Genomic DNA, 22,095 nt, shown 5'->3' on the forward strand with positions numbered 1-22,095 from the left:
TAATATATTGCTTAGCTTGCAGTAATTGGTATTTACAGAAAAACTAACTCTCTCCTCTTCTTCCTCTCTCCCTTCCTTCCTCCCCCTTTCTCTCTCTCTCTCTGCAGCTTCCAGAAGCATGTGCACACCTACAGGATTCTCCCGGATGAGGAGGGCTTCCTGGCGGTGCAGGTGGAGTACTTCCCGATCCCCCGCAGGGTCCCCACAGTGTGTTATGTAAACACTGCGCATCGTGTTGTGAAACGGGGAGGTGCAGGGGTCAGGGCACTGATACGTAACCTTGGTGAAATATGAACTGTGCGCTACGCAAACTGTCCCAGACAAATGCGTCTGCAGAGCACAGATGTGTTGGTAATAATAACAGGGAGGCCGAGCCAGTCTGTTTTGTAGATGCGTTCGGTGTGTTGGTTCATTTAAAGGAGGAGAGTGTGGTGGGCTTTAGGGCACTGGGAGTTGGTTTTGGAGAGCTGGCACCTGTGTTGGCACCCAAGTTAGCGTCTGTGTTAGCGCACGTGAGGCCAGTCCGATCCGCTGCGTCTCTGTGAGTCAGAATGCTACGTCCTGGCCAGCGACCCTGGTCTCGAGACAGGAGGCCGTCCTGCAAACTGTCTGCCCCACTTCCTTTTTTTCAACAGGAAGTCTTTTTACAATTTTGAGGCTTCCTCTACTAGCTTCACTGTGCTCCAGATTTGTAGCAGTGCAAAATGGTTTCCTCCTCTGTGTTATGTAGTGGTGTAGAGCAGGAGCTTTTTGGTGTTGAACCTGCTGTATTCAACAATTTCTTGTGTGAGCTTTAAGGAATTTATTGGGATGGCAGTTATGCCATCCCGCCAAGTTACGCCTTGGCGGGGGCATGCCCCATACCTATACAGCACCGAGACTTTTCAGGGGTTCCCCACAGAAATAACCACAACAGCCAACAGACAGAATTCAACAACACAATAAAGCCCCAAACTAAGGGGGTTTTGCGTTTTTTCCTTCTTCTTCTTCTTCTCATTCTTCTTCTTCTTATTTTTACTGCCGCCTATCCCACTAACAACATGTCTCCCCGTTGGACACTTTACCGACACCAGCCAAGTCTTCACCTACACGACCCAATCAAAAACTTGCATAAACACGCAAAATACCCATACCTTTTTATTCTGAAACATTTCCAGTTTAAACAGCTAGTCTGCTGTGGCCTAGTGGGCAAGGTTACAGTCTTGGGAACACGGGGTCCTAGGTTCAAGCCCAGCTAGGAACACATTTCTGTAACCTGCTTTTACCCTCACTAATAATTGTCTACTACTTCTCAATTATTGCTTTTGCACCATATCTACCTGCCGTTCACCGAACGTATACACTGCATTATGACGTACCGTCTGCACGTTCAGTTATTAACCGGCTACAATATTGCAAAGCCATATGGATGCAACGGGAGCTCTTCTGTGCTTACTGGCCTGTGTTCTTGTTTAAAACCACGGACAGGTTTGCTAATGATATTTCAAAATAACAGAATTCGAAATAACAGACAACGGAGCAGGACAGAAGGGTACACAAGTTGCGACCTAGGGAGTTGTAATTCTACGGGCTTGCTGATTCTTTTGTCAATCAAGGCTGGTTGGATGGCCGTCAAATCCGTGAGTACATACACTGGCCATATTTCACCTACGTTTCTGATGCGTTTACGCTTAAGCCACCTCACCCTCCTGAACTATTTTACATATATAGCAAACCGAAACTGCTAAACGGTACACGCTTATCAGACTGTACAAATTCACACAACGATAGCCATAATCCACAACCGTTTCTTACAGGGTCACTTCGCATTTCTCACTCTCATAATAAAACGCTTTGCAAAAAGAAATGATATCTCATGAAAAACACGTTCTCAACATACAAAAATGCCAAGTTACTCACACATACAGGACATACCCCATCTATAACTCATTCATTCACACTGCCAAAATCCAGGCCTGCCATTAAAAGTATTGATATCAAAATGACGCCAAGTTAGAGTACTAGAAACAATATAGGCTATCTTGCCTCACCGAAATTAAATAAGATGTATTCCAAAGCAATGCTACCCAATATTTCCTCAATTCTTTCAAGTTACTTGGCCCTGTGTTTTGTAATCTTACCATTTTACAATGTCATGCAAACTTTGTGTCAGATCAAAGTGTCAAATATTTTGAATTGCCTCATGGAACACATTGAAATTCATGTAGAAAACTGCTGCTGAGTAACTACAGTCAGCATATTTCTTCAGAAAACATGTTTATACTTGCTTCTGAATTGAATTTGAGTAAATGTACAAGTTATTGTATATTTGCTACGTACAATAAATACTGCATGTGAAATACATATTGTACATACATACATACATAGAGAACTCCTTTATCCCCATGGGGACATTTCCCTCGCAGCATGTTACATTCACATTTACGAACACACACTTATACCAAGAAACATACTATCATTCACGCAACAGAAAGGCTGGGCAGCGAAATACATACATACCAATACTAATTGGACATATAGACGCCTATTCAATCAATCTTGACTGTGAGAGAGCCATCCACACATATGTTTGGCCTGTCCATGTACTGCATGCTTATACACACAGGGCCAAGTGACTTGAAAGAATTGAGGAAATATTGTGTAGCATTGCTTTGGAATACATCTTATTTAATTTCGGTGAGGCAAGATAGCCTATATTGTTTGTAGTACCGTAACTTGGCGTCATTTTGATATCAATACTTTTAATGGCAGGCCTGGATTTTGGCAGTGTGAATGAATGAGTTATAGACAGTGTATGTCTTGTATGTGTGAGTAACTTGGCATTTTTGTACGTTGAAAACGTGTTTTTCATGAGATAGTATTTACTGGACCCTGATTATGCTCTGTCTGTCAGTATGTCTGTAGTGGGTTCAAAGAACTTTGTTTGGATCAGCTCTTCACACTGTATACCTGCAGTTTTGTCTGTGCATCTATATCTGTCTGTCTATCTTTGCACCTCGTAGTGTGTGTGTGTTTAGGTTTGTGATGTGGAATCATATTTTATATGTTTGTTTATCCTTTCTTATATTGTAGTTGTATCAGTGCTTCAGGTATTGAATTTGATCTTTGTGAATCCCCTAGTGGTGTGTTGCTGTTTACATGTCCACCTTTTTTGTGGTTTTATTGTCCAAAGCGATGTCCTGACACAGGTCAGATATGGTACAATACTTATAAAATCAGTTATCCATAGCCATGAACATCAAGTGCAGTTCACACAGTAAGCATAGTTGAAGTCAGTGAAGTTATGGTAAGTCATGAACTAGAAGGTGAGTCATGATTACAAGAGATATGATAAACATCTACAACACCACGGTAAAGATACAAGCGAAACATGAAACTGCTAGAAAATCAAGATACAAGTGATACATCAGAGTGATACTTGAGAGTAACCCTGCAGAGGAGTGGTGTCAGAGTTTGTCATGGTACAGTCTGAACAGATGTGTCTTCAGACCACAATGGAAAATGAGCATTGACTGAGATCGTTCCACCTCTAGGGAGCTAGGGTGGAGAAGCTCCGTGGTTGGGTCAAGCGAGAGCCATTAACAGAGATGGCAGGAAGTGCAAGTTGCCCTGCTGCAGCAGAGCAGAGTGGTCAAGCTGGGGTGTAGGGTTGAATTATGTCCTGTAGGTAGGAAGTGGCGGTACTGTTGACTGCACTGTAGGCCAGTCAAGACATTGGACTTGATACTGGCAGCAACCGACAGCTAGTCGAGTCAGCCTGTAGTACTGTGTATCTGTGTGTAGTGTGTATGTGTCAGCCTGTAGTACTGTGTATCTGTGTGTAGTGTGTATGTGTCGGCCTGTAGTACTGTGTATCTGTGTGTAGTGTGTATGTGTCAGCCTGTAGTACTGTATATCTGTGTGTAGTGTGTATGTGTCAGCCTGTAGTACTGTGTATCTGTGTGTAGTGTGTATATGTCGGCCTGTAGTACTGTGTATCTGTGTGTAGTGTGTATGTGTCGGCCTGTAGTACTGTGTATCTGTGTGTAGTGTGTATGTGTCAGCCTGTAGTACTGTGTATCTGTGTGTAGTGTGTATGTGTCAGCCTGTAGTACTGTGTATCTGTGTGTAGTGTGTATGTGTCAGCCTGTAGTACTGTGTATCTGTGTGTAGTGTGTATGTGTCAGCCTGTAGTACTGTGTATCTGTGTGTAGTGTGTATGTGTCAGCCTGTAGTACTGTGTATCTGTGTGTAGTGTGTATGTGTCAGTCTGTAGTACTGTGTATCTGTGTGTAGTGTGTATGTGTCAGCCTGTAGTACTGTGTATCTGTGTGTAGTGTGTATGTGTCAGCCTGTAGTACTGTGTATCTGTGTGTAGTGTGTATGTGTCAGCCTGTAGTACTGTATATCTGTGCATCTGTGTGGCACTTTTCAGTAGCAGCTGGCAGGGCCTGGTGCTTATCTTGGCACAGCTTTCGCTCGTGGACAGACAGCGGCTCTTTGTGCGCGGGTGTCGGCCGGACCCAGCAGCTGGTCAGGGGCTCCGTCTGATGAGGCGACATTGCTGTCTGCCCCTCGGCCTGATGGGAAACCCCACCCCCATCCTGGGGGGTGTCGGGAGCATAGCGCACGCGGGGGAGGGCTTCATTTGCATTCCCGACAGTCAGAGCAGACTCTGCTGGCACAGGTCCTGGAGGTTTTTTGGCAACTTGATATCTTGTTGTTTGCAGAATGTTATGGGTCTCAATGAAAGTACAAGATGTGCAAAGTGTTGCTGAGCTGTAGAGGATGACAGCATGGCTTTGTATCTTTGACATTGACATCAAGTCACTTGTGTCTTTGTTTGCTTGGTTTGGAGGAAATGCTCGATGGACTCGAATTTGAATGTGAGATTATATTGAAAGATTAGCCGTTACTGGTTCCTGCAAGGACTGCCATCATCCCAATCAGTCATATTTTTGGCCTGTCCTCTAGTGCAGGGCTCCCAAACCCTGTTCTTGGAGATCTACCATCCTGTAGGTTTTCTCTCCAACCCTAACAACGCATACCTCCATTTGTGTCTTACTGTTAGCTGCTGTCATGCAGGGTGAGAAATTGGAAGCCAGAATGTGGAAGTCCTCTGAGAAACAGCGCTCTCCTTTGGTTTATTCGTACTTCATAGACACCCTCCCGCCTGAGTCACGTTTGACTCAGGCTCTCTCTAAGAAAAAAATGATGTGTAAACACACTCCAGTTGCTGTCCACCCCCAGAAAAATATGTTGTTCCCGCTCGGAAAAGCGATGAATTTACATCTGTTTATCCGATCAACGACTAATGTAGGCGGTCCAGTTTTAGTGCTACTCTGCCGTTGTAGCGTAGAGACCAAGGTTGCAGTATCACATCCGGCTGCCCAGGGCTTTTCTTGGTAAGGAGAAGGCTGCAGTTTGACTGGGCAGGGGGTTTCCTCATCCTGTCTTGGGTTTACACATTTCCTTCTCCCCAGTCTGCTCTGCTGCCTGGTTCATGTACCTGATCCTGCACCTCCTGCTTCTGCGTTTCAGCTTCCTCATCTGTGGCCTTTTTCATTAAACACTTTACGTGTATCTGTTTGTACGTGTTTGTGCGTCTGCGTGCATGTATGTGTCTACGTGCGTGTGTGCGTGCGTGTGCGCATGTGTGCAGACCTCACAGGGTGTGCAGCCGAAGCGGTTTAAGAAGCTCCCGGAGCTGATCCAGCTGTACCTGCAGCCCAGCCAGGGCCTGGTGACCACCCTGCTCTATCCCGTGGAGCGCGAAGAGAGCCCAGACGACAGGGATTACTCCGGTAACAAGCCCCGCCTCCAGAAGGCCAACTGCCCTCAGTACCTGCTGTCCTCTCTGCGGTAGCATGCATAGCCATAAGGGCACAGTGTATGTGCCTTTACATGGACAAGATTTTCTATCATTTTATAGCTGTACAATGTTATTTCTCATTACCACCCCCTGCCTCTTTCATCAAGTATCCATTTGTGATTATTAAAAAGAATTTATGATACTTCAACAACGTCTGCTTTGCTGCTACTCCTTTAGATAGCATTTTGAGGAGAAAATAGTACTCTCATGCGCTGTCCGGTTTAAACTGTAGGGTAATGCCTGCTTTTAAGCGGTCTTCAGTAATCTCTCGTTAGTGGTAAGCGGTGCAGATGACACGAGTCTTTTATTTGAATTGCATTGCTAGAATGCTAAAAGCTTGTTGTGAGTAAATGCTGCCGCCCCCGCTGCAGATGCTGTGCACACGCTTTTCTGGCATCGGTCAGCTCTGTAATTTAACAGAGCGACCACACCCAGAGGAAACGCAGGCTCAAGCCAGCTCCGACACCGCCAGGCTGCCGGTCAGGGGCGAGAGCGGGGGAGGCAGACCGGCTACGGGACGCCTAGCTGCCGGAAATTCACACCGTCACTCAGCAACCGGGCCAAACATTCAGCTCGGCAAATTGACATGCCGTAGGCTTTGATTTGCCGTGGTGACCGATGACCAATCGGACGCTGAATGCACTGTTTGGTTGGTTTGTGGCGGGGGGGGGGGAGCAGGAACCTCAGATGGAAGTGCAGAGTTTGACGGTGGTTCGTTCCGTCTTCATTGCAGATGGAGAGGATGACAAGCCCCCCCTCCCTCCTCGAACCGCCTCCACCGGCAGCCCCCCAGGGTCCGCCTGCTCCGCCCTGGTCAGCTTTGGACAGGAGTCCTCCACAGACAGGTGGGGTTCCTTTCTCAGTCCACCCACCACAGGCAGAGAGTCACTGGCCAATCCCTGACAACTGCACAACTTATTTCTCATAAATATCCCTGAAACAGTTAGAGCATTTCATAAAATGGCATGATTCATTAATAGTGTTTTTTCCTGGCTTGAAAGTGTGGGTCAGTGGAGATCTTTTTGTTTTTGTTCCCAACACAGGAATAACTGGAGTTTAATACAGTGCTTTGAGGCTAGAGTACACTATACACTGGATTTGATATTATGAGCTGTAGATTATTGTAATATAGTATCAATGAAAATGCACATCCTGGCAGACTTCGGGCTTCAACTCATTGTATGTGGAAACCGTGCGGTTGGCTTGGACATAACGGTCTGATTGGTCAGTTCTGGAGCTGACGGGCTTGACAACAACAGCCTGGTTCACATGCTGTTTAAATAAGCCATTTCCTGTCCCGCTGTTAGTATTTTCTGCTCGTGTGGCCTCTCCCACCCGCGCAACGATCAAACAGCCTCACCCAAACACGGCAAGCCGTGGAAGGTTTGTTTGAGTTCCTTACTTCTGCGTTATGCAGCATGCATTCTATTCCGTCCATTCAAACTGTGCATACAATACAATCGTTTATGCATACAGATATCAAGCCAAGGTGTGCTGACTTCTCTTCTGATTTGCTGTGGAATTGGTTTGATTTTTCAAGCTCGGCCTACAGCTTGCAGCTTTGCTGGCTGAAACAGCGACACAAATTGTCAGAGAACATCATAGTTTCAGTTGTGGTTTTGAACGGTTGCTCAGAGCTCTGTATTACAGGCTAATTTCCCTGTAGTGTTAAGGTCTTTTTTTTTTTTTTTTTTTTACTTGTGAGGGAAATATTAGATTAGATTTTACTTGTGAGGCCAGTACTGCAGGCAAACTGTTTGAAGGTTGCATTTGTTGGGAATTAATAAAGACACTGACTGAGACTGTGACTATGGTAATTAAAAAGCCATTTAGCAGGTGGGTGTATGTTTAGAAGAGTGCAAGTTTATTTTCTGATCTGAAAGGTGCACACTCTCCCAAACCCACCTCAGATTCTTTAATCCAATGTCAGCTTTCCCTTGTGTCAGAAATTCTCCTCCCTGAATATATGCCATCCGGTCCTGATGAAAGGAAATTTTAATCGAGCAGGCTGATGGGATAGAGCTGTAGGCCAGCAGTGTGAGGCTGACATCTTGTGTACAGACTCAGTCACGTCACAATCTTTAGATATTATTATCTGCTTTGATTCGGTAGCGACTTCCCCGAAGCACACACAACCTGACGCATCACGACTGCGTTTATTCGAGTTAGATTAGTGCAGGGCTGCCCAACCCCGTTCCTCAAGATCTACCGTCCTGTAGTTTTTCACTCCAACCCTGTGCTGCTCTGAGCCCTGCGCTGCTCTGTCCGCTGCGCTGCTCTGTCCCCTGCGCTGCTCTGTCCCCTGTGCTGCTCTGTCCCTGTACTGCTCTGTCCCTGCGCTGCTCTGTCCCTGTACTGCTCTGTCCCTGCGCTGCTCTTTCCCTGCGCTGCTCTGTCACAGTGCTGATCTGTCCCTGTGCTGATCTGTCCCCGTGCTGATCTGTCCCCTGCGCTGCTCTGTCCCTGTGCTCTTCTGTCCCCTGCGCTGCTCTGTCCTTGTACTGCTCTGTCCCTGCGCTGCTCTGTCTCTGTGCTGCTCTGTCACAGTGCTGATCTGTACCTGCGCTGCTCTGTCTCTGTGCCGATCTGTCCCTGCACTGCTCTGTCCCTGCACTGCTCTTTCCCTGCGCTGCTCTGTCTCTGTGCTGCTCTGTCGCTGTGCTGATCTGTCCCTGTGCTGCTCTGTTGCTGTGCTGTCTCACATTAGATAAGGGTTTGGAGCCCACTTCCTGTCAGAGCCACAGATGCGCAGAGTGAAGGCAGGGCTTTGATATGGCTGAGCACCTGTTTGTGCGCGTGTCTGCGTGTGTATGTGTGGTTGTGTGTGTGACAAACAGGGGGCGAGCCACGGTGGCCAAGCACACATCTCTGACAGCTCAGTGTGGCACAGTGGAAGCAGGATGGAGTGAGTCAAACAGAGAGCGCTTGGTCATGCTTCACGCTGTCTGACTCAGCAGCTGGCCCCCGAGGAGCCCGGCCTTTCTCTGGAAGCCCGTACTTGAGCTTCGGGGTCTTTAGAGACCCGCGTGTTGTTAGGAAACCCGCGTTCGTGTTTAAGAGCTGTGCGCAGCATCGCTGGGGAGGTTTCCCATAGCCCAGTGTGTCTCCTGGGCTGGAGTAGGCTGGCGTTATCACTGACCCTCAGCTGCACGTCAGCTGCACCTGAGGGGAGCCAGAGCAGTCTCAGAAACACGCTGACCCTGGCTGACTGTGCGGTGGAGAGCAGCTTGGCCCAGCGCCCAGGCCAGTCTAAAGGAAGTGCGTGTGCTCTTTCCTGTGGAACATGTCACAGCCAGGAAGTCTGAGTGTTTTCTAGTGCTTTCTTGAAGCCTGGAAGTTTGGACACTTTCAGTCATTGATAATTTACACTAGAACATGTACATTTTACCTTCTGAACTCCTAACAAAATCTAAAATGAATTTCAAATTTTTGCGTTTTCTCCAAAGGAGGAATAACGGAATTACAGGATTAAATTACAGGACTTTATATAAAATAATTAGGTTTACATTTTCTACATTACATTACGGGCATTTAGAAGACACTCCTATCGAGAGTGACTTACGCAACTTTTAAAAAAAAAAATAGCATTTACATTTATACAGCTGAATTTTACACGTGTGATGTCAGGCTTTTATTCTGTTTAACAATTTACAGAGCAAATGTTCAGGTCTGGGGAGGGATTTTGATGTCACACAATTACATCAAGAACATTCTTATTCTGCTATTGGGAAATTATTGGTCTGGTAAACGAGAGAACCAACAATCAACTAATTCCAAACAACAATGTAAGATGTTGACAACCAAACGGATGTAGTATTAGAGTGCTTAGCCGAAGTCAACTTTTAAAGTATGGCCATTGGCAGTGTCCATTCAAGGCCATTTGAATTCTGGGAAATGTATGCTAATACACGCAGTGTGTTCCCAGGTAAGCTGGTGCAGATGCGACTGTGTTCTCACAGCTTTCTAAGGCCCGTTCTCTCACAGCAGCCCCGCGGCCAACGGCCTGAGCACCATCTCCCACGAGTACCTGAAGGGCAGCTATGCCCTGGACCTGGAGGCCGTCAAGCAGGGCGGCACCAGCCTGCCCCACCTCAACAAGACCCTGGTGTCCTGCTGCAAGAGGCTGCACGGGTGAGAGCCGCCACCGCCGCGCAGCGGTCCTGTTCCGTTCAGCTCACCGTTCAGACCGTGACCGAGCATCTGAGCTCACGAACCCCCCCCACCCACACTCCCGCACATTCGCTCTGCCCGAACACGCAGTTCTGTTTCCAGAGGTTTGGACGTTCTGTGCTGGAGCTACAAAGACTGATGTAAATTGCTATGAACGGAAATAAATATGGAAATAAAGAGGACTGCTTTTCTTATCTCCATTCTACCATAAGTTGGGATTTCATAACATTGAGGGGCATGGGTATTTTCTGTCTGAAGAATGGGGGAGGGGGCAAATAATAATAAGATTCTCCATATGCAAGGATGGCTCATCCATGATTCCTTTTCCTCCCACGTGACACCTTTCTGTCATGACTCTGTGATTCCTCATTGTGGGGCCCAGACCTCCCCCTTCTGCCCCAGAGCCGCTCTGTACTCCTCTCAGTGGCTGCCTTTACATGCACACCAATACCCCGATTATCGGGAGTCTATCAGTTTATGCCAGGTGCAGACAGTTTCTGGTCACATAGTAGAGGCAGAAACTCTGGGGATTTTCGAGACCAGGCTTGATACGGTATTAGGTACTATCTAGTCTGTAGGTAATCAGAGCACTAGGTAATGCACTTACTCCAATAGCCAAATTTCCAGGATTTCTTTACATAATCAGAGTATGTTCAAACGGCAGATGGTGAAAACGGCAGCCATACTTGTTTTCATTCAAGGTCTTTGACTTCCGCCTGACATTCACAGTTTCTAAAAGTTGAAAAACAAATCTTAGCCAAACGTCTACACGCACCAAAAAAATCTACGGTTTGGGCAAAAATCCAGGTGTCTTAACTGGGTTTTGAATACGCCGGTTATGACCTCACAACGATAAAGATTGTCGGATAATGGCTCAATAATCATGGTAAAATGGGAGTATTAGCGTGCATGTAAACACACCAGTGACCCGCCACTCATAGGATGCTCAGACTATACTGTATGTAGCAGGTTTAACTGTAGTAGCTCTGAAGGTAAGTGCTGTGGTTAACAGATTTTCCCCTGTGCTAGAAACGCTCCGAGAGCAGTTCGTTGCGGGTTTATTTATTGACGATACAGGTGATGCTACTTTTGCTGCTTTAGTGCTGTCTTGAGGTTTGAAGGTGTCAGTGGTTTGTAAGCCGGTTGACTCCGGCTGAGTAGGCCTCTCTGTGCTCAGACCTTCAGGGCCTTGTAATGGTGAGAGAGAGAATTTCAGTGTTCTGCTTTTGAGATGTACTCAGGCTAACATTGCCCTTTCTGTCACATTAGAGTGGTTATTGGTCAAATTCTGCAGTGTTTAGATCCTGTTCCTGTGTGTGCATACAGAATGCTTTACCAGAAGTGTAAGAACTGCCTCTATTGGGTGTTTGTCTTTTATCAAATATCTGTGGGTTCATTAGGATCACTTTAGGTCATTGAATATCCTGACCACTTACTTTCAGTTCATTAACTGCCACTTATTGAGCACGTTTCCTGGTATAAACTGTAAAGCAGTATCATTTCTACGATATTCCAGTGTTCTTGTTGAAATTCAAATTTACTTTCTCTCTCTCTCTCTCCCTCCCCACCCCTCCATCCATTTTCCCCCCTTTCACAGGGAAGTAGACAAAGTCCTGGCTGGTCTGGAGATTTTGTCTAAAGTGTTTGACCAGCAGAGCGCCGTCATGGTGTCCCGGATGATTCCACAGGTAGACGCCATGCCAAAACGGCGTCTGCGATCGTGTTTGCGAGCCTACGCGTGCGCGCGCATTCTTCTGCACATGAGCGTTTCTTCAGTAGACATCACAATGGCTGATCACTTCACTAAAATATTTAACATTGTGCCGCTAGCAGGATTTCCTTTCCCTTGCGCTTGTTTACAGAAAGAGCACATCTGATAATGGCGTTCCTCACCTTCACCTTTAGCCTCTCAGAAACACTCCCAGGCCCCCAACGGTTTTCCTCTGGAGTATTTGAGCAAATATGAAGTGAAAACGGTTACCAGGAGAGAATGCCCCACTGTGGCTGACTTGAGCGAGTAATGGCCTTCCTGCGTTTCCCAGAGCAACACACACTACATTTCCAAAAGTATTTGGACACCTGACTATGACACCCATATGTGCTTGTTGAACATCTCATTCGAAAACCATGGGTATTAATATGGAGTTGGACCCCCTTTGCTGCTATAACAGCCTCCAATCTTCTGGGAAGGCTTTCCACTAGATTTTGGAACATGGCTGCAGGGATTCGCTTTCATTCAGCCACAAGAACATTCATGAGGTTGGGCACAGGATCACAGTCACCATTCCAGTTCATCCCCAAAGGTATTTGATGGGGTAGAGGTCACAGCTCTGTGCAGGCCAATCAAGTTCTTCCCCACCAAACTCAGCAAGCCATTTCTTTATGGACCTTGCTTTGTCAATGGGGGCACTGTCATGCTGAAACATTAAAGGGCCTTCCCCAAACAGTTGCCACAAAGTTGGAAGCGCACAATTCTCTAGAATGTCATTGTATGATGTAGCATTAAGAGTTCCCTTCACTGGAACTAAGGGGCCTAGCCCAATTCATGAAAAACAGCCCCAGACCATTATTCCTCCTCCACTTAAATTTACAGTCGGCACTATTCGGGCCAGTACAGTTGTCACTATGCATTCCGCCAAACCCAGATTTGTCCGTCACTTTTCATAATTCAAAAATTTGAATTAAATTCACAAACGAGTAAAGAACTGGAAGGATAGCTTATAAACTGACCTTAGAATCACCAATCTTGGATTTCACTGTGGGGAAAAATGAATGGTAAATTTTCTTCCGTAAACCATCACGTGACAAAAACAGGTCAGACCTTGGTGCAATATACATTGTGTGTGTCACTGTGTACGTGCATGTGCAGTGCACATGCCTGCAGTGTAGTGTGATGGTCAGTAGGCGTGAGCTCCTTCCCCCCTGTCTCCTCCAGTCGGCGAACCAGGGTGGCGATCAGGAGCTGGAGCACTTGGTCACCAAGCTGGCCATCCTGAAGGACCTCCTGTCCTCCATTGAGAAGAAGGTGAGCAAAGACTTTCCACAGACAGTAATTGATCGTAACAGACTCCACATCAGGATGATGGGGGGGGGGGGGGGGGGGAGACTGATGGGGAGAGTAGGGGTGGTAATTGGGGCAGATGAGGAGGGTTGGGGTGGTAATTAAGGCAGATGGGGAGAGAAATAAGCGAGAATTCCACCGTCGGAGGTTCGGGAGAGCTTTATTGTTACGGTTTACAATGATGTTTTCATTGTTACAGTTTATTTATTCTTGCTTTTTTCTCTCTCCCACTCTTCCCTTCCCCTTGTCTAGGCCCTGAAGGCTGTTCAGGACATGAGCTCCACCTCTCCCTCCATCCCACCTCAGCTCTCTATGCGGCACAGCAAAGCCATTCCCGTGCAGGCCTTCGAGGTAGGGTCCCCTGATCCTCATTGGCTGAGATTTTCCAAAGCTCCGCCCCGCCGACCTGCCGACTACTGTGATGCGCATTTCTCAGTGTGAATGTGGATTCATGCGAAAGTAAAACTCCAGGACCTGCATCAGGTGAAGTTGTCTGGCGCTTGTAGTCAGGCGAATAAACCAGCCTGAAACGGCTTCTGTTAGGGGCCATTCTGGTGATGCGGCCTCCTGTTTTTAGCCATTTCCCTTTTGAGAGAAATAAGAAGCAGTGATTTTGTGGCAAGACATGGGCAGCCTGTGAGAAGCGGGACGGGGTATGGGTTGGGTGGCGGCTTCCTCATCCGAAACGCCACTTCCTCATTCCAGCTCCAGAGGCGGGCCGCTGCCTGGCTCCGTCCGTCACGGATGCCGCGAGTGGCAGGCCTCAAGACGCCCAGGTCCTCTCTGGCGCCGCTCTGAGCCGCTGCGCTTTTTTTAGTCCGCACACTTCCTGGAAAAAGGGCTCAGTTCGGACAAAGCGCTGCACTCTCGGTTTGTCGCCCCCTGCTGGAGGAGTTGGTCTGTGCAACTAGTGTCTATTCTAGGCAAGGCAGCCAGCAGTTTCTCAGAAGAACACGGCAAAGAAAAATAATAAAAACCGGAACAGTCAGGTCCAGCCTAGCCACAAGTGGGCATATATCTACTCTTATTTATAGTTCAGTTAATGGCTTTTATATGAACCTGTTAAATGATAGTCACACCCACACCGTTGTTTTGTGCAGGTGAAGCTGGACGTGTACCTTGCTGACCTCACCAAGATCGGCAAGTCCCAGAAGCACACGCTGAGCGTGGACGTGGAGGGGGGGAAGCTGGTGGTGATGAAGAAGCTGAACGCTCAGGAAGACTGGAACACCTTCACGCACGACAAGAGTGAGTCAGCAAGGAGCTGCTCGCTGTCCAGTGAGCTCCTGGGCTCATCACTGTCTGTGGAGATAGAACTGAGATGCAAACTGGGGAGACTGGGGTTGGAATGGGGGTGTTGCAGGTCTTGATGTTGTTTACAATGCATTTCCAATACACGCCCATGCTTTCATGTGTCCATGTGGTATTTTTTAGCTATAGAAAAACTAGAAACGAATGCATCACTAAGGTAAAAATACTTTGCGTTCCTTATTGAAGTTCGGCAGCTGATTAAGTCACAGCGCGTGCCAAACAAGCTGGGCATCGTGTTTGAGAAGGAGAAGGATAAAAGCCAGAGGAAGGACTTCATCTTCGCCAGCGCTAAAGTGAGCATGCACACACACCTGTGTAACTGAGCATAGTGTCTCATTTACACACACATTTACAAACACACACCCTACACAAACACACACACACACACACACACACAATGTTGTAGTGATATTGGTCTGGTCTGCTAATCATTCTCATATCTCCCAGAAAAGGGAAGCATTTTGTCAGCTCCTCCAGCTCATGAAGAACAAACATTCCCAGCAGGACGAGCCAGATATGATCTCCGTATTCATCGGGACCTGGAACATGGGTGAGCACCACCTTTCAGCCACCTTTCTGCTCCCGCTCCAGAACTTTCCATCCACACACTGTGACGACAGAGCGGAGAGCTCGCCAGAATCATGTTCTCTGTTACACCACTACAGTTGGCACAGTGGGTTTAGTAGTATCAGTGGGTCGTAGTAGTGACAGTAGGTTGCAGTAGTCACGGTGGGTTTAGTAGTCTCAGTGGGTTGCAGTAGTGACAGTGGATTGCAGTAGTCACAGTGGGTTTAGTAGTCTCAGTGGGTTGCAGTAGTCACAGTGGGTTTAGTAGTTTCAGTGGGACGTAGTAGTGACATTGGATTGCAGTAGTCACAGTGGGTTTAGTTGTATCAGTGGGTTGTAGTAGTGACAGTGGGTTGCAGTAGACTCAGTGGGTTTAGTTGTATCAGTGGGTCGTAGTAGTGACAGTGGGTTGCAGTAGTCACAGTGGGTTTAGTAGTCTCAGTGGGACGTAGTAGTGACAGTGGGTTGCAGTAGTCACAGTGGGTTTAGTAGTCTCAGTGGGACGTAGTAGTGACAGTGGGTTGCAGTAGTCACAGTGGGTTTAGTAGTCTCAGTGGGACGTAGTAGTGACAGTGGGTTGCAGTAGTCACAGTGGGTTTAGTAGTCTCAGTGGGTTGCAGTAGTCTCAGTGGGACGTAGTAGTGACAGTGGGTTGCAGTAGTCACAGTGGGTTTAGTAGTCTCAGTGGGACGTAGTAGTGACAGTGGATTGCAGTAGTCACAGTGGGTTTAGTAGTCTCAGTGGGTTGTAGTAGTGACAGTGGATTGCAGTAGTCTCAGTGGGACGTAGTAGTGACAGTGGGTTGCAGTAGTCACAGTGGGTTTAGTAGTCTCAGTGGGTTGCAGTAGTGACAGTGGATTGCAGTAGTCACAGTGGGTTTAGTAGTCTCAGTGGGACGTAGTAGTGACAGTGGATTGCAGTAGTCACAGTGGGTTTAGTAGTCTCAGTGGGTTGTAGTAGTGACAGTGGATTGCAGTAGTCACAGTGGGTTTAGTAGTCTCAGTGAGACGTAGTAGTGACAGTGGGTTTAGTAGTCACAGTGGGTTTAGTAGTCTCAGTGGGTTGTAGTAGTGACAGTGGGTTGCAGTAGTCACAGTGGGTTTAGTAGTCTCAGTGGGTTGCAGTAGTCACAGTGGGTTTAGTAGTCTCAGTGGGTTGCAGTAGTGACAGTGGGTTGCTATCAGCCCTACTTGTCACAGTCATCTGCACATCAGTGTTGAAGAGCTTAGAGGTCCTTAGAGAGCTGTGTGTGTGTGAGGGTCGCTGAGACGGTCCTCAGCAGTGTGGTTTAAGTGAAAGCGTTGTAACACAGATTTGGACGTTGGTTTAACAGTCACCTCACTCCCGAATCTCCGGCCCTCTCCAGGCAGCGTTCCCTCCCCCAAGGCCATGAGCTCGTGGATCCTGTCCCGCGGCCTGGGGAAGACTCTGGACGAGACGACCGTCACCATCCCCCACGACATCTACGTGTTCGGCACGCAGGAGAACTCCGTCTGCGACAAGGAGTGGGTGGAGGTCCTGCGGGCAGCCCTGAAGGACTGCACGGAGCTGGACTTCAAACCGGTGAGGGAGGGAGAGAGGGAATATTAACCTGGGCTACAAAATGAGACTGAGTGAGATAAATACCAGATACGTCGCATGGACATACATGAAGGAGAGTGTAAGAATCCCATGTAACATAATAGATATTTCATTGATATTAGTCATTTTTTTAAACTGAAATTGCAATGAAACATAGATCCCTTTTGTTGGGTGATACCCTGTATAAGTTCCACCACCAGTAGAAATGGAGTTCCATGCAATGCCTTCTGGATCTGGAATGCATAGTCCTGGTCTAGTACGATGCTCCGTAAGGGTTGGAGGTTATAATTTGTGAGTGTTTCTATGTCCCCTGTCTTTTCATATTTTCTTATCAGATTTGACATGAAATTCAACATTCAAACTATTTGTGTAGTTTGCAGAGATTTACTCTGTCTTGTGATGACATTTCTCATAGTAGCTGACTTTTTTTAGTCAGGCTAAGTTGCTCTCACTGCTTGTGAATGTTAGGAGGGTAAGCAAACAGATGTTTCTTGCATTTTAAACAATCTGCTAAATTATGGGTTCATGCTTGAATGAAATATAACTTTTATTAAATGAAATGACCAGAGTCCTTAATTGAAATTATCTTCTGGTTTTGTGGAAGTTCAGCACTGGCCACTGGTACTTGATATACAGTATGAGTTTTACCGGAGCGAATGTTTCCACATGAATTCCCTTCACAAAGACGCCAGGGGAAAGGCGTAGTCTGGTCCTTTCATGCCGGGGTTATTTATGACTTTCCCTCTCGAGTTCACTCCTGTCCCTAACCGGCCTCCCCAGGTTGCCACACAGACGCTGTGGAACATCAAAATTGCCGTCCTGGTGAAGCCGGAACATGAAAACCGAATCAGCCACGTGGGCATGTCCAGCGTGAAGACGGGAATCGCAAACACGCTTGGTAAGACCGCCACGACCGCACAGGATGGGTCTCTGTACGTAAAACTAGCTGGTTCCTGGCTAAAATTCACAAACAGTATGACCTTTCTGACTGTTTTTGTATCCTATCAGTCTGTATCGCTGGCCCTAATAGATTATTTTCTGAATTAATGTCTGTGTTGGCTGGCTGTGAGCATATTCTTTTTCTCATCTGGTGGAAAAGCTAATGAGTCAGAGTTCCTGTGCATATGTACTTCTGAGGTAATTGGTTCACATTTCCACTCCCACTGGAGCAATACAGACAGTTTGGGGTGTGGTTTCAATGCACCACCAATGTCTAAAGTTGAAATGAATCCATGAAAACAGTCTGCATCATTTACCAACTGCCATGTTCTTTTTGAGCAATGAGGATGTACAGGGTAGGATTTGTTGAATGTGTCTATGATGGTGGGAGTTCATAATAAAGCAGACCTTAATGCTGCAGGTCAGCATGGCATGTGGAAAAACCAGTTTTTGTCTCTTGAGCTACACCAGGGTTCAGAATATTTTTTTCCACCACAGGTCACCATTGTTTCTGCTTAATACATTATGTGGTCCGTTAGTGCCTGTTGCATCTGAACACTGGCCTCTCCCACCTTTTTCCTGTTTCCCTAGGCAACAAAGGTGCTGTGGGCGTCTCCTTTATGTTCAACGGCACGTCGTTTGGGTTTGTCAACTGTCACCTCACATCAGGGAACGAGAAGATTGGCAGGTAGCTACTCATCCTGTCTAACCTTGACCTGGTGTATAGAGCAGGGGTTCCCAACACGTGAAATGAAGGGCCGGTTTCTGTTGCCACCCATTCTGTCCCTCAAATTGAAGTGGTTGATTACTCAGTTCATTCGTCTCGCCCGGTTTCCTGGGACTGAATTGGCTGCTGATTTTAAGGTGAAACAAAAACTCACTGGCCCTGGGTTGGGAACAGCGGGTTTTCGATACGCAACGCAGCGCTTGTACACACAGACAGCAGAAAGCTCAGAGAGATGATGCGAGGTTCTCTACCCCTACCCCGTCCCCACACTCCTGTACCCCCACAGGCGGAATCAGAACTACCTGGACATCCTGCGACTGCTCTCTCTGGGAGACAAGCAGCTGAGCTCCTTCGACATCTCCCTGCGATTCACGCACCTCTTCTGGTTTGGAGACCTCAACTACCGGCTGGACATGGACATCCAGGTGCTCCTCGGTCCCCTGCTGAACATCAGTTCATGTGTGCTGGCGAAGGCAGCTGATTGGTCAACGATTGCACTAATTGTGTGATTATGCCCATGCTGTATAATGGTGTGTGCAGTGGACAATTAGAGCAAAATCCTAATTGGAAACTCAGTAGCCTGACTTTTTCATTAGGGAAAATTTGAATGATTTTTGTGTCAGCCTAAATGAACGTGTTATATCTACCAAACACGCAAACTGGTGAAACTACAGTGCTGTTTTGCGTTCTGTTAGAACATTTCCCTGAACCCTGTAATGCACGCATCCTTGGTACAGTTTGCTGGCATCTCTAATTGGCTCGTGAACGCTCAGAGAGTGTTCCAGACTGCATGTGTCCAGTCGTGTATTCTCCTGATCACTTCTGGCTGTTGTAATGTATTGAGTCTTTGATTTGATGTAATGGAGCATAACACAATTTCTCTCTGCTGCCCCCATCCCGGTTCAGTTCTGCTAACGCTCTCTCTCTCTGTCTCGCTTTCTCTCTCACTCCCTTACTCACTCACACTCTCCCTCTCTTTTTCTCTCTTTCACAGGAAATCTTGAACTACATCAACAGGAAAGAGTTTGAGCCACTGCTCAAAGTGGATCAGCTCAATCTGGAAAGGGAGAAGAACAAGGTCTTCCTCCGTTTTGGTGCGTCCACTTGATAACCCCCACGAATGTAGTTTTATTATGCGCATGAACGCAGGCCCACTTAAACTCGCTGTGAACATGTTAATGAATTATTTGCATGTGAAGACATTTCCCACACTCTACTTATGAAGGTTTTTCCAGGGCTTTTGTGTCAGTCTGTTGTTCACATGGCTTGCTTCGTTGCTTTTTCTAAGTGCGTTATCTTGGTGAGAGTTTTCCTCTCTGCGATTGTTTAGCTGAAGAGGAAATCTCCTATCCCCCCACCTATCGCTATGAGAGAGGGTCCAGGGACACGTACGTGTGGCAGAAACAGAAGCCTACGGGGGTAGGTTTGGATTTTGTGTCTGACAAACATCGAGATGATGTGAATTGCTCATAATGTGCTAGCAGTTGTCCTTGGTTTTCCCTTTGACTGAATATTGTCTTTCACTGAGTTGTGAAATTAGCTTTGCCAGTTGGGAGAGAGAATTTTCTATGTTGCAAATGCAGAGCTGAGTATGAAGTGGCTCTATAAATATGATCTCTCACCACTAATGTCTCTACTCACTCAGATGCGGACCAACGTTCCTTCTTGGTGCGACCGCATTTTGTGGAAGTCTTACCCAGAGACGCACATTGTCTGCAACTCCTATGGTATGAATGCTCTTTCTGTGAAAACGTTTGGATTTGTAGTTGATCAGAGATTTAGAAAATGCCAGTGCATTTAGACATTTTACCATCCAAAAAGATAACCACGAGGAGCTATTAGGTGAGTCCTTATAATACACTAGCGTAGTGATGTGAACCACGGTCTGGTGCCATCTTCCTGCTGCTGATATTATAGCATACCAAATTAAGAGAGAATTTTATATCATGTGTACAAATTGGTTAGAAATTGTGATTGCAGTTGTGCTTGTTTTTCCTTGCTTCAGGCTGTACTGATGACATAATCACCAGTGACCACTCTCCCGTGTTTGCGACGTTCGAAGTCGGAGTGACGTCTCAGTTCGTCTCCAAAAAAGGTTTGACACCAAAAAAGGGAAAACTCTTCACCCTTTTCATTTGGTCACCTGACCTCTTTTCATACTTGGGGCCAAACTTGATTGTGGAACTTTAGCGACTATACACAGTTTTCATTTAAATATGAGCCACCTCTGCTGTACATTAATTGCATTAATTCATGTTGAGATCTTTGCCTTTACATATATAAAATCTAATCTGGAAAGCAGCTGCTTTCAGGTCATAGGTGTTTGTTTCTCTGGACTTCTGGTCCTCACTGCTGTTGGAATCCTCCAGGTGTATACTATCTGGTCTAACTCCTTTCTCTTCCTGTCTATCTTGTGTGCCAGGGCTGCCCAAGTCTTCAGAGCAGGCCTACATTGAGTTTGAGAGCATTGAAGCCATTGTGAAGACTGCCAGCAGGACCAAGTTCTTCATCGAGTTCTACTCCACCTGCCTGGAAGGTGTGTGCTGTAAGGAGGGAGGAGTCCCAGTCTAATTGGGACTTAACTGAATCCTTATTGGTTGTGTGGAGGGGGGGGGGGGCTCTGTGGAGAGGAACAGGTGGGGTGGGATGGTGGGATAGGGCAGAGATTCACGGCACATTGTCCTGTGATTTGTTTTTAAACCGTCCTGTCTACCTAACACCCCCGCAGAATTCAAGAAGAGCTATGAGAATGACAGCCAGAGCAGCGACAACATCAACTTCCTGCGAGTGGGTTGGTCGTCGAAGCAGCTGACCACACTGAAGCCCATCCTATCAGAGATTGAGTACCTGCAGGACCAGCACCTGCTCCTTACTGTCAAGTCTCTGGATGGATACGAGTCCTATGGTAAAGTGGGCGCCCCTGTGTGAAAGGCTGTGTTTAGCGCCTCCTGGTGGCCAGGCCATAGCACGGCACCATCCTCCTCTTGTCTTTGAATTGCAAATACACATGCCCAAAGCTGGTCTCATGGTTGATAAGCAAACTTTTAAATAACACATTTTTAAAAAGCCAGTATGTTTAACCACTTTACAAATTTACAATTCTATACTAACCCAGTTTGACAGGTTAATCTTGACACAACTTTTCTGCAAACGAGCGTGTGCGCATGTTTGTGTGCGCGAGCGTGTGTGTGATGCCTGGCTCATGTGCTAAAGAAGGGTCTCGTCCTCCAGGGGAGTGTGTCCTGGCCCTGAAGTCGATGATTGGCAGCACGGCACAGCAGTTCCACACCTACCTGTCTCACCGGGGGGAGGAGACGGGCAACATCCGCGGGTCCATGAGGGTCCGCGTGCCGTCTGAGAGGATGGGGACCCGGGAGCGACTCTACGGTGCGTGTGTGTGTACGTGTGTGTGTGTGTGTGTGTGCATGTATACGAGTGTGTATGAGCAGTGTTGGCTAAGCTGCACTGTTGTTGTACTGAGTTCTTTTGTCTGATGTACAACTGTAAGTATGGAATCAGTGTTGTTCTGGCTCCACCCTGTGGCTGACATTTTATTCTGCATTGTGATTGGTCCCGCAGAGTGGATCAGTGTGGACAAAGATGAAACTGGAGGCCCGAAGGGTCGAGCGACACTGCCTTTGCGAACGGGTCATGAATATGTCAAGTGGGTACCTCTGACTCTCAGCCCAACCTTTAACTGAGCACTGCTGGCCAAGATTAGCACACACTTTCCATGTCCTCATAAGTCACTTATAGCCCTCGTGAGTGAGAATTCTGCCATGTGAAGGGATGGGCTATGGGGAATGGGCTATGGGGTAAACTGAGAGTAAATGTGAAGGTAAGGGGTGCTAGGAGACCATCTGTGAGCCGCAGTGGGACGAAACGCGG

At 47.1% G+C, this 22,095-nt stretch overlaps 1 protein-coding gene across 2 annotated transcripts in view; it reads left to right on the forward strand.

The window, feature by feature from the left end:
• The window catches only part of inppl1a (inositol polyphosphate phosphatase-like 1a), a 41,344-nt gene that overhangs the window by 14,828 nt on the left and 4,421 nt on the right, over nucleotides 1-22,095 (forward strand). The window contains exons 2-23 of one of the 2 annotated variants that reach the window (XM_035384698.1): nucleotides 108-171; nucleotides 5,642-5,783; nucleotides 6,585-6,696; nucleotides 9,836-9,982; nucleotides 11,619-11,709; nucleotides 12,957-13,046; nucleotides 13,335-13,433; nucleotides 14,183-14,330; nucleotides 14,580-14,686; nucleotides 14,841-14,943; nucleotides 16,327-16,523; nucleotides 17,322-17,439; nucleotides 18,072-18,168; nucleotides 18,494-18,632; nucleotides 19,202-19,301; nucleotides 19,538-19,626; nucleotides 19,853-19,934; nucleotides 20,213-20,302; nucleotides 20,630-20,743; nucleotides 20,936-21,112; nucleotides 21,439-21,594; nucleotides 21,787-21,871. In XM_035384698.1, coding sequence (XP_035240589.1) covers nucleotides 108-171; nucleotides 5,642-5,783; nucleotides 6,585-6,696; nucleotides 9,836-9,982; nucleotides 11,619-11,709; nucleotides 12,957-13,046; nucleotides 13,335-13,433; nucleotides 14,183-14,330; nucleotides 14,580-14,686; nucleotides 14,841-14,943; nucleotides 16,327-16,523; nucleotides 17,322-17,439; nucleotides 18,072-18,168; nucleotides 18,494-18,632; nucleotides 19,202-19,301; nucleotides 19,538-19,626; nucleotides 19,853-19,934; nucleotides 20,213-20,302; nucleotides 20,630-20,743; nucleotides 20,936-21,112; nucleotides 21,439-21,594; nucleotides 21,787-21,871 — 2,547 coding nt within the window. The remainder of the gene's footprint in view (nucleotides 1-107; nucleotides 172-5,641; nucleotides 5,784-6,584; nucleotides 6,697-9,835; nucleotides 9,983-11,618; nucleotides 11,710-12,956; nucleotides 13,047-13,334; nucleotides 13,434-14,182; nucleotides 14,331-14,579; nucleotides 14,687-14,840; nucleotides 14,944-16,326; nucleotides 16,524-17,321; nucleotides 17,440-18,071; nucleotides 18,169-18,493; nucleotides 18,633-19,201; nucleotides 19,302-19,537; nucleotides 19,627-19,852; nucleotides 19,935-20,212; nucleotides 20,303-20,629; nucleotides 20,744-20,935; nucleotides 21,113-21,438; nucleotides 21,595-21,786; nucleotides 21,872-22,095) is intronic. The other variant, XM_035384699.1, reaches the window with a different exon arrangement.

This window comes from Anguilla anguilla, chromosome 12 (genome assembly GCF_013347855.1).
Source record: "Anguilla anguilla isolate fAngAng1 chromosome 12, fAngAng1.pri, whole genome shotgun sequence".
Classification (NCBI taxonomy): domain Eukaryota; kingdom Metazoa; phylum Chordata; class Actinopteri; order Anguilliformes; family Anguillidae; genus Anguilla; species Anguilla anguilla.